At 41.7% G+C, this 16,429-nt stretch overlaps 3 protein-coding genes across 4 annotated transcripts; 2 read left to right on the top strand and 1 right to left on the bottom strand.

The window, feature by feature from the left end:
• Positions 1 to 1,528: 1,528 nt before the first annotated feature.
• Positions 1,529 to 6,481, bottom strand: LOC124054955 (kelch repeat-containing protein). Of its 2 annotated transcripts, none has more exons than XM_046381513.1 (13): positions 6,210 to 6,481; positions 5,766 to 5,927; positions 5,486 to 5,567; positions 5,223 to 5,282; positions 4,757 to 4,988; positions 4,530 to 4,628; positions 4,121 to 4,252; positions 3,823 to 4,010; positions 3,542 to 3,738; positions 3,368 to 3,462; positions 3,179 to 3,233; positions 2,785 to 2,882; positions 1,529 to 2,380 (listed from the first exon to the last, which is right to left on the bottom strand). In XM_046381513.1, the coding sequence occupies exons 1-13, from the start codon at positions 6,269 to 6,271 to the stop codon at positions 2,148 to 2,150; spliced, it is 1,695 nt and encodes a 564-aa protein (XP_046237469.1). In that variant the 5' UTR covers positions 6,272 to 6,481; the 3' UTR covers positions 1,529 to 2,147. The 2 variants fall into 2 exon arrangements, with proteins under 2 accessions (XP_046237469.1, XP_046237470.1); XM_046381514.1 differs by having other exon boundaries at positions 4,763 to 4,988; positions 6,210 to 6,477.
• A 778-nt stretch (positions 6,482 to 7,259) lies between these two features.
• Positions 7,260 to 9,315, top strand: LOC124055033. The gene is made up of 4 exons (XM_046381628.1): positions 7,260 to 7,320; positions 7,474 to 7,668; positions 7,878 to 8,117; positions 8,712 to 9,315. Exons 2-4 carry the CDS (start codon positions 7,475 to 7,477, stop codon positions 9,313 to 9,315), a joined length of 1,038 nt encoding a protein of 345 aa, XP_046237584.1. The 5' UTR covers positions 7,260 to 7,320; position 7,474.
• A 2,007-nt stretch (positions 9,316 to 11,322) lies between these two features.
• On the top strand, positions 11,323 to 16,425 carry cct7 (chaperonin containing TCP1, subunit 7 (eta)). The gene is made up of 12 exons (XM_046380569.1): positions 11,323 to 11,443; positions 12,615 to 12,698; positions 12,812 to 12,881; positions 12,977 to 13,083; positions 13,286 to 13,464; positions 13,605 to 13,776; positions 13,886 to 14,050; positions 14,141 to 14,329; positions 14,520 to 14,617; positions 14,713 to 14,845; positions 15,184 to 15,390; positions 15,518 to 16,425. Exons 1-12 carry the CDS (start codon positions 11,438 to 11,440, stop codon positions 15,746 to 15,748), a joined length of 1,641 nt encoding a protein of 546 aa, XP_046236525.1. The 5' UTR covers positions 11,323 to 11,437; the 3' UTR covers positions 15,749 to 16,425.
• Positions 16,426 to 16,429: the final 4 nt, after the last annotated feature.

Below are 16,429 nucleotides of genomic sequence, written 5' to 3'. Positions count from 1 at the left end.
CTTTTCAGTTGATTGTTTAGATGCTAGTAACAGAAGACCGGATATCTACAACAGGTGGTGACATATTTGTGCTGCAACCTCATGAGACAATTTGTACCGAACATTATTGATGAAGAGATAAGCAGAAGCAGATGAGTATACACACTCAAAAAAAAACAAAATAAAGAAGAGTGTACAGAGGATCATCTTTCTTGTCCCCAATTCGTGGCCTAACAGACAGAGAGGGCGCCGATCCTTCTTTAACCTGGCAATTTGGCAAGTGCTGACTCAGTGTGGGCAAAATTAGTGAAGAAGTGAGAAGCCAAAAAAAACAGACTGTGCTACATTAATGGCAGGTGCAGCACGACTTACTCATATCTCTAAAATATAAATTAATTCAGTCACATTACCTTTAATTATAATCAAAATAACAAAGACATTTTGTAGCCCATTAAGCGCGATGCATATTTTACAGCTTACGGTGAAAGAATCAAGTTGGGCATGTGTCTGCGGGTCTCACAGGGAAACGAGGAAACCGATTTGCTTTTTGATTGAAAATTTTGAGGAAGCCGGGCTTTCCTTTGCATCACCCAGAGGAAATGCCACGGAAAAGGTGAAACCAGTCTCATGCCATGTTTTTCTTCTCTGGTCCGAAAACAAGCATGAAAGTCAAAAAATTTCACGCATCGCGATCGGAAGTGTGCCCTCGGTTTGGTCTTTGAAAATATTTTCCAAGATTGTTATTTGGGTTGTCCTGCTTCTGCTTTACCTCAGAGTGGCTAAAAACCCAACATTTAAAACTTTTTAGGAAATTATCAGGTACTCACAAACTATATCACAGGGCACTCTGAATAGAAAGTGCTGCATTGCTGCTGCCCAGCAATTCAGTTTCTGAATGGGTGAATGTCGCATGTATTGTAACGCTTTGAGTCTACCTGTTACTTTTTTATATGTATTAGATAAGTTACTTATCTAATACATGTACCTGTTCTCACACTTTATGTGCGACATTTGAAGTTCCCTGAGTGGGATCAATGGAACAGACATGGAAATGCTGAATGGATTGTTTGTTTGCACATTAAATAAGTGGTCATTAACTGACTTATAAAAACAGCCTGTTTACCAAAGAGGTTTTCTGTGTAATCCAATGAAATTATTAAAAGTTCAATAACAGTCACATTCACGACACCATTATCAGCAGTTCAGCAGAAACTAAGCTAATCACCCCTTCGTGCCCCGCTAATCTTTTATTAAAACGGTTCCATTTAGCTCGGCCTCTTTGAAGATGACATCAGTGTTACTCTGCTAGTCTGACATTAGCTCATGTTTGTGCTGAGTTACCAAGACTAGAGGGATGTTATTAAAAGGGCCTCCCCGTTTAAAGTGCCAGACCTTGTTAAAACCAAGTCGGACTGACTGTGCCTGGTTTGTGTGTACCTCTGCGTTTCATGTCAGATTTAAAAGGTGGGTTTAATTATTGCCTCAGCATCTCTGCACAGGTTTGCTTTCTTTACAGAGATGCAACTGTAAAAATAAAACAACAAAAATATAAGTAAAATCAAACGTTTATTAATTAAAAAGAAAAAAGCCAAGTGTAAAACGGAACAGCATAGGAACAGGAATTGAGATTTTGGAGATGATGTCGAAAACAAATGTCACGATTTTGAGCATAACTAAATACAGTGAACGCACTGTCAACATGCTCCAAATATCAAGGCTGCCCGAAAGCCATTATTCATTAGTGAAAGAAAAATACTTAAATGATTAAAAATATATATACATTTTTTACCTGAGAAAGAACTTGAAAAGCTTTGAAAAATCTGTCCTTGATGACGTAAATAATCTCAAATGTCTGATACATCAAACCACTGCTCTTAGTCACATGGATCCACAAGGGGAGACTGAGGAATCTCGAGTCTTTAAAGTTTGCAAAAAAAATAAAAAGTAGCTTTAGAGATCTGTATTCATGAAATGCCCAAACTTCACATTTTCCCAATAGCAAAACTTTTAACCCCTTTAAAAATATATTTATAACAGAAAGAAACAAGGGCTGAAACAACCAAAAGGAAACAAAGACAAACTACAGGGACATAAATAATAAAGAGTCTGTGGGGGTGTTAGCGGCACCTCCAGTCAGGCAGTGAGGATTCACCTCTGACTCACTCTCTTTAAATAGCAGCGAGCAGTTCCTCCACGGTGACAGTCGTCAGGTCGGAGTAGAAGTTGCCCTCGTTATCTCCGCCTCCGAACACCAGCAGAGTTCTGCTGACGGAGCCTGCGCCCGCTTCTTCGTCGTCTTCCGAGAGACAGCGGCGACCGGCTGTCTCCATGGTGATGATGGAGTGTCCCGCCCTGGGGACGGAGAGCTGAGGGAGCGTCACCTCCGTCCAGCTGTTGGTGTCTGAGACAGTGAAACAAATGAAAGCGAGTAGTTCAATCAATGCAGTGACAACTAGAATAGAATATAGTAGATGCTTTATTTTTGTTGAGTCATTTCCGTAAGGAATAAAGGCCAAAATTCTCTGCTTCTCAAATGCAAATACTTTCTGATTTCCTGTGATATATCAGGGATTTTGCACTGTTTCTGACATCTTATAAACCAAATCTTCCTTCGCTTAACCGAATCCAAATGATTAACCGATTAAGTTAACTGACAGATTATTCAATAATAAAATAATTATTAGTTGCAGCCTTAGTCATAATTCACTGGTCTACATATCATATTCATTTTCTGTACTTTCTGTAAATTCCAGTTTGGCGTTATATGAAATTAGAACCTGTATGTAAATGTATGTATGTAAATACCTGTATCAAAGATGAAGGTGTCGCTGAGAGCGTTGTTTCCGTTGTATCCTCCGTGGATCAGGAACTTTGTGTCTGAGAGCACAACGCTGCCGTGCCAGCTGGTACACACGTGCACACATCCACACACACACATGCACAAATTAAACAATGTAATGTAATGTAAAAAGTGTTGCAAATGCGAGTCAATATTGTCGAAACCACTTGATGCCAATGCACACTTTAGGTACTGATACCCACAATGCTTCACTTATTTTGATGGAAACATATGTTTGTTGTAAGTAAGTAAGGGCTACATAAACACAAGAAAAAATAGAAATCAAAAATTGGCTAAATTTGGATGAAAATGAAAAACTTTGGTTGTTGACAGTTGATAATTGGGTACATTTTCGAGTACCTTCGAGGTGAGGGGGCTTTCCCAGCTGTTTTCACTACAGAAAACTCCATCAGACCTAAAACACAAAAACATTTTACTATTAATCATAGATGCTGGGATACACATTTACTCCTCACTTCAGATATACATGTGTTCCTTACTTGTGTGTGCATGGAAATTCTGATAAAAACCAGCTGGTGTGTGGCTTACCAAGGTCCAACATGTACATGTCATTGTAGCAGACGGGAGTGTCCCACCCACCAAACACGTAGATCTTCCTCTCCTGCATCACGCACGCAGAGTGACTGCAAGAGAAAGACAGAAGGAGGATAAGACCAGGAGAAAACAAAGTGATTACACGACATTTGGATCAAACCATCTTACCCTGAGCGGGGCGAGGGTGCAACGCCCGTCACAATGGGCTGGTACCAGATGGAGAGGTGTGGGTCGAAGATATACAGAGAGTCGCTGCAGCCGTCTGGCTCGGGGTTTGGACGAGGAAACACCCCTCCCAGCACGAACAGTTCACCCCGAAACATGCTGCAGCTGTGGTAGGCCAGAGGAGGAACCTTCCCTTGAGCCTGGAGGAGACGAGAGAGAAGAGGCGGCCGTGAGGGGAGAGCACAGGAGAGAAAAATGAACTTTCAACAGGCAAACATGCACACCTCCACCATGGTCCACTTCCAGCTCTGCGTGTCCAAGATGTGAACATCGTTGAACCACTTCTTGTTCTTAGAGCCTCCAAACACAAAGATGCGCCTTGAGTCCGGGTCATAAATGGCTGTGTGGCCGATCCTGGCCTCGGGTGTCGGACCTTCTGCCAGAGTCTCCGCTGCAACCCAGGACATGTCCTCTGTTGGACAGAGACAAGAACACTTGGCTCTGACACAAACCCATGGAATTAAACACAATTCTCACTGGCGTGTGAAACAAACTCCAAAATGGTGTCCATTACTGACTGACCTGTGCAGAGCTTCCACATGGGATCTTTGCAGAACTGCATCCTGGCTCCCTGCCCTCCAATCAGAATGGCTGTCTGAGCATCAATGGGACACAGAGTCTGACCCCAGCGACCTGATGGGCTGATCAGTGGGGCTACAGGAAAACCAGAGATTTGTCATTTTTATGTCTCACAAGCGTCAAATAAAGTGTAAACATTTCAGGGACAGCCAGCTCCTAGCTCACGCCAGATGCTGCAGTGAACACTACTCACTACATGAGAAACACAAACAGAAAACATCATTCTGTGACCTCAGGTCGTCACTGTGCCAGCTACAGGACCTGCAAAAGTGCTTAAACATGTAAAGTAAAGTGGAAAAAAAAGAAAAAGAAACAAACTAAAGCTGTATGTAATGTGTATGCACAAAGTTACCAGTCTGCGTAGGAGTCTTGGCCTGCCTACTCTTTGTCCTGGCTGAGCTCTGAGGAGGCGTTCTTCCCACAATCCCCTGCTCCTCTACAGCTCCATTAGCTGTAGAAAGGAGAAAGGGAAGGATATAAGAGACACACTAACCGTACACAAAGAAGTGCTTTACTCCTCCGCACTGAGCTAGGTACCAGCACCACTCTGTCTTACACACACATTTCCATCTCTCTCACCTGTACCTTTCATTTTTGTTGCATCACCTCCACTACTGAACAGCTTCTGGCCCCCTTTGGTTTGACCTCGGGCCTTTCGCACAGGCGTGGTCTTCTCCACGCTACCATTTGGACACACGTTCTCTTCCTCCCCTCTCTTCAACATCTTATTTTCCTCACTGTTTCCCTCTGACATTCGATCTCTCTTTCTCTTGCCGTTGACCTCACGGGCTGCGAGGGGAGCCACGGTGTCCTGGGACAATCAGAAATGTCTGTGTCATTTATCATGTGGCAAATTAGTCTGAATAGACTGAAAAGCAATGCTGCATTGTGGTAAATGTAGGCAACCACAAAAGTAAATAAACACTATCAAAAGTTATGCTGACAATACTGACTATTGCATGTACCTCTTGATATGGGATTTTGCTGTCCGCCGGCTAATTTCTGATACTGTTATCAGTAATACTATATCATTCCCACAAATTACCTTTGGTGTGTATTCTTTCACAGCCAGGATGAGCTCTGGTTCTGACCAATCTGCTTTTACCTGAGGAAAGAGCACAGGAATGTATTTATCATACTTAACAAGACAACAGATTGTAACAACTTAAGGCATACAAGTTACATTTTCATGCTTATATTCTTATGGCTTGGTGATTAGCTGGTAAGAACAGAATAAACTATTACTTCTCATGCCTGTTTAGTGTGGCTATCCCCAGTTCTGAATCTTAGGGTCTGTTTGAGATTTACCAGGTTTCCTCCTTCCAGAGTGATGCTCAGTGTGACACTGTCTGTCCATGTCTCCTCTTCCCACTGCTCCCATGACAGGCACCTGGAGGACACAAGATGTGATATTCAATGAAAGGTTAATCTGACATGTGATTTTTTTAATAGTGTATTCAGATTTGATGACAGTGGGATAGAGCAGATGCACAGGACAGCACCCACAACACAGTCAGCATTTCTTATATAAATAAACATCGTATCATCAAATCTTATCACGAGGACAAAACCCTGAAAGTGAACCTACTTGTTGTATGGAGTCAGTTTTCCAATAGTGATGGGTATCCGGTCAGCATCGTTGAGTTCTGCGTTGACGCAAATCCTCTCACCCCACGGTCCGCTGCTGAACAGCACCACCTGTCGGACACTTGGGGGGACTGCAACAGACGCCCTGCACGAACCTTCAGCACTGATGGAGAAACACGAGAAAATAAGTGAATATTCGTTTCTTGTCATTCGGGGAAAAGAAAGTTAGAGATGAGAAAGTATTTATTGGCATGTGTTTCACAAAAACAGAGAAGCTAACCGACGTACTCTCCTCTATAAACACGGCTACTTTAAAGAGGCGCCAATGAGGAGCAACTTTATCACTCGGGCCACCGATGCTTACAAAAATCGTTATTTAACAACACTTGAGATGTAATTCAGATACAATGTTTCGACGGGGAAAAACATGCATCGTTTATCATACCTCAGCAGCCTTTGAGGCGGACCGTTTACTCCGAAAACCGCATAAATCCCGAAATCATCCATCTTTGCGTTTTCCTCCAAAAACACTTCTATTGCCGCAACTCTTCCTGCTGTCCTACTTTATTTTGACACTATGTATATTATCAAAACAACGATTTCTTCTCTAATATGCTCTGTTCAACGTCTCCCGCCACAGATATGTGTACAATATCTAAACTCCGCGCGAGAACTTGTCAAAAGATTGTGAGCGCTTGTTTTGTTGTTAAGAATATCTATACGGGTGGAGTCGTCTCTGTTAAATATACAGCCGAACCAGGCCTCCGCCCATGCAGTTCATGCTGATGGTATATCAAACACACTGCAGGCTGCGACGCACAAGCTGTAAACCAATCAGAGGTCTGCATTCAGCGCAGCCGCAAGGCGTAATCAAAGCTGCATTCAAGAACACTTGTACCTATGTATTCATAAATTTCAGAGCTTTTTTATTTTATTATATTTTCATCAATTTCGGCCTATTTTAGGTTTGTTTTATTTTTAAAAATCTATTTCTATTTGTCTTTTTCCATAATTATTTTATATATTGTCTTAATGTCTCTTTCAAGTCATTATGTAAAGCATATTACTTTGTTGGTGGGTGCTATACAAAGAAATTTGCCAGATGTGAGTGAGAACAAAAGACAATACATCACATCATCAAATTAGCAGTATAATTGCTTTGTGCTAATGTGGCAATTTACACATAATTACGAAAGAGCTTCCAATCTCATATAAATATTAATACATTCTATGTCACTTCTGAGATCAGTCTGTTATTCCACAGTTCATGACTAAAAGAGTACTGTCTCTACTGCTTGTGGTGGAAAACAAAACAAAACAAAACAAAAATGTAATAAGAGCAGAACTTGAAGACCAAAAACACTTGTAACGAGTGTGCATCAGACTCACAGCATGCAGTCATGCTACTTGCATCTGGTTTATGTCATTTTAATGCAAATCTGTGTGACCTCTTTCATGCTAAGTGCTTGTGAAGGCAGCAGGTTGACCCTCCATACATCCAAACTGTCCAAACAAACCCAGCTGTCTTCAGAGCACCATATACTGCACGCTGAAAGGTTTGTTCTAGCTACTTTCCTGTACGTTCAAAATTTCTTGATAAATTATCACTCACCAATTCTCTACCTGCAGGCTTGTCACTGTATCTTCATTACAACAGGTTAAAAAATACTTAAATAAATGAACCTCCATTTCTCTGTCTTCCCTTGCAGTATGAACGGATCTGCTGTCAACTCTTCTTCCTCAGCTTCAGGGTATTACTGGTCAGAGTGTTATATCTATGATGATGCTAGCAATACAGAACGACCCTCAGCGGGCCTCCTCATCCTCTCCACCACCTACGTCTTTGAATTCCTCGTTGGTGCCCCGTTAAACCTCTGGCTCATCTGTCACATCCTGGCTAAAAGGTAAATATTTACATTTTACATTTTGGCATACACAGTCACATGCCAGAATGCATCGTCAATAAATGATCTAATTAAGGAAAAATTGCAATAACTTTGATGTTTATCTTTATCTTTTTTATGAATACATATTTTTTGTAAAAGTTCAGTTTACATTCTCTTTGTCCATCCAGTTCTGTCACAGCTTTATTTATCATTTCCTAAACTTAAAGGTCAAAGGCTGCTGGTGTCCTTCCTGCGGACTTCTTCCCCCTCCACCTGGCTCTCATCCAGCTGTTCTTCTACCTGGTCTTAGCCACGGTCTTTGTCAATCAGTATGTGTGGCAAAGTGACCATGTGCCGGTGCTGATGCTGTTCATGGCCTCGATGGTGTTCATTCTGAAGCCGCTGCTCCTCTGTATGGTGTGTGTGGAGAGGTACATGGCTGTGGTGCGACCCCTCTTCTATCTACGGTAAGACCACACACAGGGTTAATGTCCTGGGACACGTACGACATTACACCTATTTCTTATACTTTAGTGTAGCTTTAGGGTTGATAACGTGGCTGTCAAATAATTTCAGTTTAACTTTATTTCACACACGTAGGTCCACCCTGTGGGGCCATCCTCGTGGCCTGTAGGGGTCTAACCCAATGTCTGCAAAAGAAAGAATGGTGATCAAAAAAAATAGCTATAAAACAAGCAAGAAATGTGGATGAGATCAACGAGCGTATACAGGATACAGGTTGACTTTGATTGGCAGGATGGAAACTAGCAGCTCCAGCCAATCGCTAATGCGGCTTCAGTGCATTAGTCAGCAGCGAAGTGAAAACAATCTGATGAGCAGGTTTAATAACTAAGCGTAACTGAGATGTGGTTCCTGAGTTTTACAGAAGTGCCATAATAAACTGTTGCAGTGCTCCTTTAATGGTCATTTTCACTTTGTTTATGGTTAGAATTCAGACCTGGAATACATTTATTTTCACTTGCAATTAGCTTGTGAAAACTGGGCTGGAGATTTGAGGTGTGTAAATAAAGTCTGTGCCTTCCTCCTTCTCTTTCTTCCAGGTTCAATGCACGTCAGTACAGATGGAGATGTTTGGGTATCTCATGGTGCGTTTATGTCCTCATGGCATCACACGCTCTCTTCGAGCGCACTTACGCCTCAATGTGTGTGTTGTTCCTCCCTGTTCTACTCATAGACACCTTCTGCTGCCTGTCTATTCTCAAAACATTACGTAAAAAACCACCTGGGGATACAATGATGAAGGAGATGAAGAGGAAGAAGAAGAAAAGGGAGGAGAAAAGAGAAACTCACAAAAACAATTCAGAGGAGGGAAAACAAGAGCATAAAGAAGACAGAAAGGAGGAAAATGAGAGGAAAGTTGAGAGAAGCGAGCTGAGGGGAAAGAGGGAGCTCAATCTCATGAAGAAGAAAGCCTTCTTCAACATAGCCGTCATTCAAGCCGTCCTCACGCTCAACTACCTCCCCTTAATTATCACGTTGCCCATGGAGGGACTGGTTTCAGCTCAAACACTGAAGTGTGATTTTATGGCCTTGGCTTTCGCTGCTGCAGCCAGCTGTAGCTACCTGCAGCCTCTGCTCCACCTGCACAAACTGGGCAGGCTGCCCTGTATGAAGGCTGACAGGCTGCCCTCACAAAACACGTAGTCCACCTCCTGGACAGTAACTCCCAGACTGCAGAAGAATTACTGTCAGTGGAGTCTGCTTTGTGTCAAATGTTCAAGGATATAATTAGTCTGACATGTGACAGAAATCGATTTTATTTAAAGGTATATGTCAAAATACATTCTACTTGATGGGTTTGTGATGGTACATACAGTACGTAGATATGTCGGAAATTTGTTCTGTCTCACATATTATGTGTTTGGCCTAGCTATAATAAGTACATGACCGTGTTTGTTTCATTATTGTTCTAGTGTGTTAAATCTCTGCTGTATAAAAGGACAACAACTATAAGCTTATTAAACCAAAACAGATGGGGTTGAATGTTTTAGTGCAGCAAAAATGTGGGACTCAAATAAAAATGTGGTAGTAATGTAGAAGTGAAAACTTTTGTTGAGGTCGTTAATTGAGGTCAGAGTTAATATATAGTTTATAGTTTACAGATTTAGTTTGTTTTAAATTCTTGCATTCAAGTCATTTTAGTTTTTGTTAGTTTCCACATTGGGTTTGCTCATTCTAGATAGTATTTTTATTGGCTTAAAAAGTTCAGTTTTAGTATTATTAGTTTCAATTTTATAAGTTTGGATATATACCAATTCAAAGACAACACTTTGTGAACGTATGTGTGCATACATCCCAGTCTCAATAAACATATGATCCAGTTCCTCCTCATGCTTGCTGTGTTAACAAATTTGACCAAAACTGATAAATTGTAAAACTGAAACACTTTCCTGCATACTTTTGTTTTATTTTAGTAAGTACACGATGTTGTTTCAGTTTACGTTTCCTTTTTTTGTCTGGTCAAGATTTTATTTTGTTTTTATTTCAAATGTAGAGGAGGTAATTTGGTTTAATTTTTAGTTAACTACAATAACTTTGGGTCACTTTTTAACAGGCATTTTGAAATTAAAAGTATTTCATATGGTACGCTGAGAAGGCACTATCACATCATTTGGAAGTGAACTCATCAAATCATAACAATGATGTGGCTGAATGAAACTCATTACCTCGTCCACAGATATACACAGCACAGCTGGATAATTGTACTTTTAAGAAAATTTTCAGAGCTCTGAGTTCTGTTTTTTTTTTTTTTTCCATCTCAGTATGCAAAGTCACAGATTACACGCTCAATATTATGTGTCAGTGAGACAGTGAGACAACAGGTGTCTCTCCGGTTTGCCTAATGTAATATAACCTACTATGAATTTGTTTAACAAAGACAAAACAAATGCAACAATGTTGTTGCTGCAACAATACTTTGCGACACTTGCAGGAGCATTAAGAAGATATTTACATGCAGTAAAAGTCTGAGAACCAGTGACTGAGGAGGTTATCATGACCGAGCAGGTGGAGTCTTTTCATGCTCGTCTCCTTTATAAGAACATCTCAACAATTCACTACTTAGAGCAGTTAATGCAAGCAAGAGAGGATACGTGAGCTCTATCATACTATTGTAATAACTGAAATCCCATGAGATGTGTAACCACAATACCATGATATTCATATTTCATAACATACAGTATGATCCACTCCTTCCCTGGGGAAACAGTTAAACCAGCTACTATGTATAAGGGATTAAATGAATAGATAAGACATTATAAAAAAAATCATTTAGACAGTAAATGAATTGTATAAAATATACAAACAAACCAGATAAGTGAAAAGAAAGATTTTTAAACTGAATGTGACATTGGGGAATATATCATTGTGAAATAAAACTGACTTTTGGGAATAAAAATGTCTACGGTGTCTATGTCTGGATAGAAATTAAAGTTACTATGAAAATATGAACAAAGATATAACATTACAAAATAACCTCTATTTCTTAGTTTATGTCACAATATGTTGACACGTTTTCTACAGTTTATTCATTTGATTTTTTTATTTCGTAAGTCAAGTATGTTAATATAAGTGGTTTACACTAACACGAGATAAGCTTGCTTATAAGCAGGTTTGCGTTTTATTTCAGAAAATGTGTATAATAGAAAATTCATAGATCTGACAAAACGTTGCAGCGTGTTCTTGAACGCACCCTCAGCAGTTCTCGATTTCGAAAAGCATTGTGGGATTGGATGCCGGTGGAAAGCTTCTCGAAGGAACTGCAAAGATGATGGTGAGTGAGTTAGCATTCATACCCCAAACTCAAATGTATAATCCGCGTCCATCCTTTAGTTTGTAAGCGAGAATTTACACATGGACTACTCTCAGTGTAGATCACTCCCTTTTGGCGGCGTTGGGATGCAGTTATTTTGTAAAAATGATTTTAAAATGAATTTATTATTGGTCAGACCATGTTAGCCTACCAGGATTTACTCAGCGTTAATGGGCGTATACGATGCTAGCTAACACGTTAACGGTAGCTGTTACTGATAAAAGAAACTACGCCGAGCTGGTTATTGTTTAAAGATGTACTTTGGGGCTTTAAGTATTTGTCTGGTAGAGTAGTACGTCTGTCAGTAGCTTTGTTAGCCTATGCCTTTTCAGCTTTGACAGACAGGTTGGTATAATGTTAGCTCCTGTATGTTCAACGTCTTTGTAGGTATGAAAGCCGGCATAGCAAACATATCTAACGGTTCTGTACTGCTGAAGAGCCAACTGAGGCAAACGATTAACTTTAACGTTATTACTCGGATATTTGTTCATTAGCTTTTCTATTCGTCCAGAGATTTGGTGCCCATGCCCGAGTGAAGCGGAGTGATGCAGAGTAGCAGACAAAGACCAGGCAAAATTAAACGGCATCATTTGCCTAAACGTGTTAGCTAACAACGAGAACATTTGTAACTTGAAGTTATGATAAGGTGTTGTGATGTGCAGTCTGCTACAACCAGCAGTATTATTGACAGATTGTAAACAGACATCCGGCTTTTGACAGTGTCACGCAGCTGAATGTCTGGTGGGCAACAAAGGCATCACACCCTACAGCCACACTGCACGGGTGTCTGTGACCATTTTAGGTTATAACCTTAAATGATAAACTAATGGCTTACTGGCTGTTTGTACTAAGTCTGAGTGATATGACTTAAATCAGTTCAATAGTATGATAATATCCGTTGAATGTTGTTCATGCTGTTGCAGTATGGGAAGTCATATGATATCAACACTGATTTCACTAAAACATGAAGAACAAAAACAATAAACCCTCGCTCAGTTATGGTCTTGAACTGTTGCATTTTTTGCTATTTGTACTGCAACTCCACACATCATTGGATGCTTGATTCCATCACTTCCATTCCACTTTACCTTTTTTCATCTGTCAACCGTCATCCTTCTGATTGTCTCTCCAGCCCACACCGGTAATCCTGCTGAAGGAAGGGACGGACACGTCTCAGGGCATTCCCCAGCTCATCAGCAACATTAATGCCTGTCAGGTCAGAAAAAAAAACCTTTTCTCTGCTTGATTGTGTGTCATTTTCTTGCGTGTGGCAGGAGTGTAACTAAGTAAGCTTTGTATCTGTTTAACATGATGGGTTTTAATTTCCAGGTGATTGCTGAGGCTGTCAGGACCACCCTGGGGCCCAGGGGGATGGACAAACTGATGGTGGATAGCAGAGGTGAGGAAAGATGGTTAGACAATATTTGATTAGATTAATTACAGAATGCATTCATCTTCACCAATAATTTGTACATGATGTTGCATGTTTTCCAGGCAAGGCCACAATCTCCAACGATGGAGCCACCATCCTGAAACTGCTGGATGTTGTTCACCCTGCAGCCAAAACCCTGGTGGACATCGCTCGCTCCCAGGATGCTGAGGTGAGAAGTGTGTATTTGTGTGTGAAGGCTTGAGGCCGTTGCTGTTCCAATTAAGGGAGTAAATGTATTAAAATTCTTAACAAGATTGAAAAAATTGGGGTTGAACTGTCAGTGAAGCCAAACACAAGAGGAGGATCTCCAGTGTTAGAACGTCATTTCAGGATTTCTAGGATTTCAGTCTTTTTCTTTGTACCATCCTCAGGTCGGGGACGGCACCACCTCCGTCACTCTCCTGGCTGCTGAGTTCCTGAAGCAGCTGAAGCCGTACGTGGAGGACGGTCTCCACCCTCAGACCATCATCAGAGCGTTCCGCACCGCCACCAACCTCGCTGTCAACAAGATCAAGGAGATCTCCGTCTCTGTAAAGAAAGACGACAAGCAGTAAGTGCTCACTTTTACCACAACATCCGATGAGTATCCTAAATGCTATCAGTATTGTATCTTTAAGGTGTTTTGAGCTTTTACAAACTGGTCTACTTGTACATTTTAAAGTGTACTTGTTCCCCTCTTTGTTGTCTCAGAGAGCAGAGGCAGCTGTTGGAAAAGTGTGCAGCTACAGCCCTGAACTCCAAGCTGATTGCCGGTCAGAAGGATTTCTTCTCCAAAATGGTGGTGGATGCTGTCATGTCACTGGATGAGCTGCTGCCTCTGAAGATGATTGGCATCAAGAAGGTCCAGGGAGGAGCTCTTGAGGTTTGCTTCATTTATATCTTACGCCTGTTTAAACACAACTTGCCTCTGAAAATGCTTAATACTTGCATAAAGAAATAAATGAGGTATTTTCTATATTTAAATGTTACAGGACTCTCAATTGATATCTGGCGTTGCGTTCAAGAAGACTTTCTCTTACGCCGGGTTTGAGATGCAGCCTAAGCGTTATGAGAATCCAAAGATTGCATTGCTCAATGTGGAGCTGGAGCTGAAGGCTGAGAAGGATAATGCTGAAGTTCGCGTGAAATCTGTTGAGGTACGAAGACCACAACACGGCCATAAAGATGTGAAATAAGCGAGAGATGTCATTCTGAAATTAATCCTTCTTCTTACCTTTTTTATACAGGACTACCAGGCCATTGTGGATGCAGAGTGGAATATCCTGTATGACAAATTGGAGAAGATCTATCAGTCAGGCGCAAAAGTGGTTTTGTCCAAGTTGCCCATTGGTGATGTGGCCACCCAGTACTTTGCTGACAGAGACCTGTTCTGCGCTGGCAGGGTGCAGGAGGAGGATCTGAAGAGAACCATGATGGTAGGACACAAACAGAGACAGAAAACCTCACATCTGTGTTCGCATCTGAAGGATGACAGTGTCAGAGAAAATGCTTGCATCATGGCCACGATTTTCAGCTGTTCTTCTGTTAAAACCAGACCACAAAGTCTTACTTCTTTTGTTAAGTTTAGCCTGAATGTGACTGATTGTGTGTAATGTGACCTCCCAGGCCTGTGGCGGCTCCATCCAGACTTCAGTAGGTGCCATGACAGATGATGTCCTGGGACAGTGTGAAGTCTTCGAAGAGGTCCAAGTTGGCGGAGAGAGGTAAGGGGGACAGCTTCAAATCTTGGCCCATGGTGAGAGCAAATCATGTGTCGTGACTCTTAATGACGGCTCACACCCGACATGTTTGTCTATAGGTATAACTTCTTTAAGGGATGTCCAAAGGCGAAGACGTGCACAATCATCCTGAGGGGCGGAGCAGAACAGTTCACAGAGGAGACGGAGCGATCGCTGCACGATGCCATCATGATCGTACGCAGAGCCATCAAGGTGAGTTAACATGAGTGCAAGAAGAGCCGATATATTTAGCCACTAGGATGCACAGTGCATCATAGTTATTAACAGCACTGTGTTACTGTTCATTCCACTTCTGTGGCTTGTGTTCATAAGGATTCAGGAGTGGAAAAATCACTTACTTGAATTTTGCCACAAATTATTTAATATTTGCCACAGTTGACATTTGGGTTCCAACCTGTACTTTTCATTCAATGTTGACTCTTTATCGCTTTCTTGCTTTGGAAAAGTCAAATTCACTTCAAATTAATTTGTCAGTTTGTCTGTGCTCATGCTAACCGCAAATAAGCTGACTCTACTCAACCCATTTTCAGAACGACTCCATTGTGGCGGGCGGAGGAGCCATAGAGATGGAGCTGTCCAAGTACCTGCGTGATTACTCCAGGACCATCCCAGGAAAACAGCAGCTGCTGATTGGAGCGTACGCCAAGGCCCTGGAGGTCATCCCCAGACAGCTGTGTGACAACGCCGGCTTCGATGCGACCAACATCCTGAATAAACTGCGTGCCAAACACGCACAGGTAGGACATGACCCAAACACGCTCAGCTAATTCTATGCAACAGTTTGAGCACAGCACTTGGCAAAAAGGGCGCTTTTATGGCCTGCAGTATTAAAAACTGTCTAACTCATCTGTCATCTCACCGCAGGGTGGTATGTGGTACGGGGTGGACATCAACAACGAGGACATTGCAGACAACTTCAAGGCCTGCGTCTGGGAGCCCTCCATCGTGCGGATCAATGCTCTGACGGCGGCGTCGGAGGCGGCCTGCCTCATCCTGTCAGTTGATGAGACGATCAAGAACCCTCGCAGCTCTGTGGATGGACCTCCAGGTGGCGCTGGCAGGGGAAGAGGCCGCGGGAAACCCCATGCTCACTAAGAGGAAGCAAGAACAAAACCGCATTTTAATCTGGCATTGAAATCCAAGATGCAGATAGAATATTGCGTCTTCTGCGCCGACCGGTCACATTTAAACACAGAAGCAGACAAAGATTGTGTTGAAGGTAGCTTGGCACGCTTCGCCTGCATTTTGATTTGAATTCTTGATAAAATGAGGTCTTGTAACCAGTTACAACATTGCGAATGGCTGATGTCATGAAACAAACAAAAGGCAGGGGGGGTTCATCTAGCAATTTCAAGAGAGATTCTTTAGACTTGGTCAAATATGGTTGACTTTTCTTGTATTTCTTTGTCACCTCTAGTTTTTTTTCTTACTGAAGTTTCGACTTGGAAATGTCTGTCTAACTTTTCAGGCACTGTGTTTCTCCACGTGTAGCCATTTTACTGATAAACGATATTGAAATACAAGCAGAATGAAAGCAGTTGCCACTTCATTTTGACACAAACGCTCCTGTCCCCTCCAAGTCAGGTGTTCCTCTCCGACCTCAAGATGTTCCATAATTTCTAATCCGGTTTTGAGTTCTGAGACAAACTGATGTGTAACATGCAAAGTAAAGCACTGAGAGGATGTTGAGCAGTTCTGAACCATTCACTGGTTATGCTGTGTACAACTATTTATTGGACCATCCTTGTCAATAAATTCACAGCTGAAATATGCTGA

Source organism: Scatophagus argus, chromosome 23 (assembly GCF_020382885.2).
Source record: "Scatophagus argus isolate fScaArg1 chromosome 23, fScaArg1.pri, whole genome shotgun sequence".
NCBI lineage: Eukaryota > Metazoa > Chordata > Actinopteri > Scatophagidae > Scatophagus > Scatophagus argus.
Note: the sequence above shows the minus strand (reverse complement) of the source record. Positions and strands in the feature narration are given on the sequence as shown.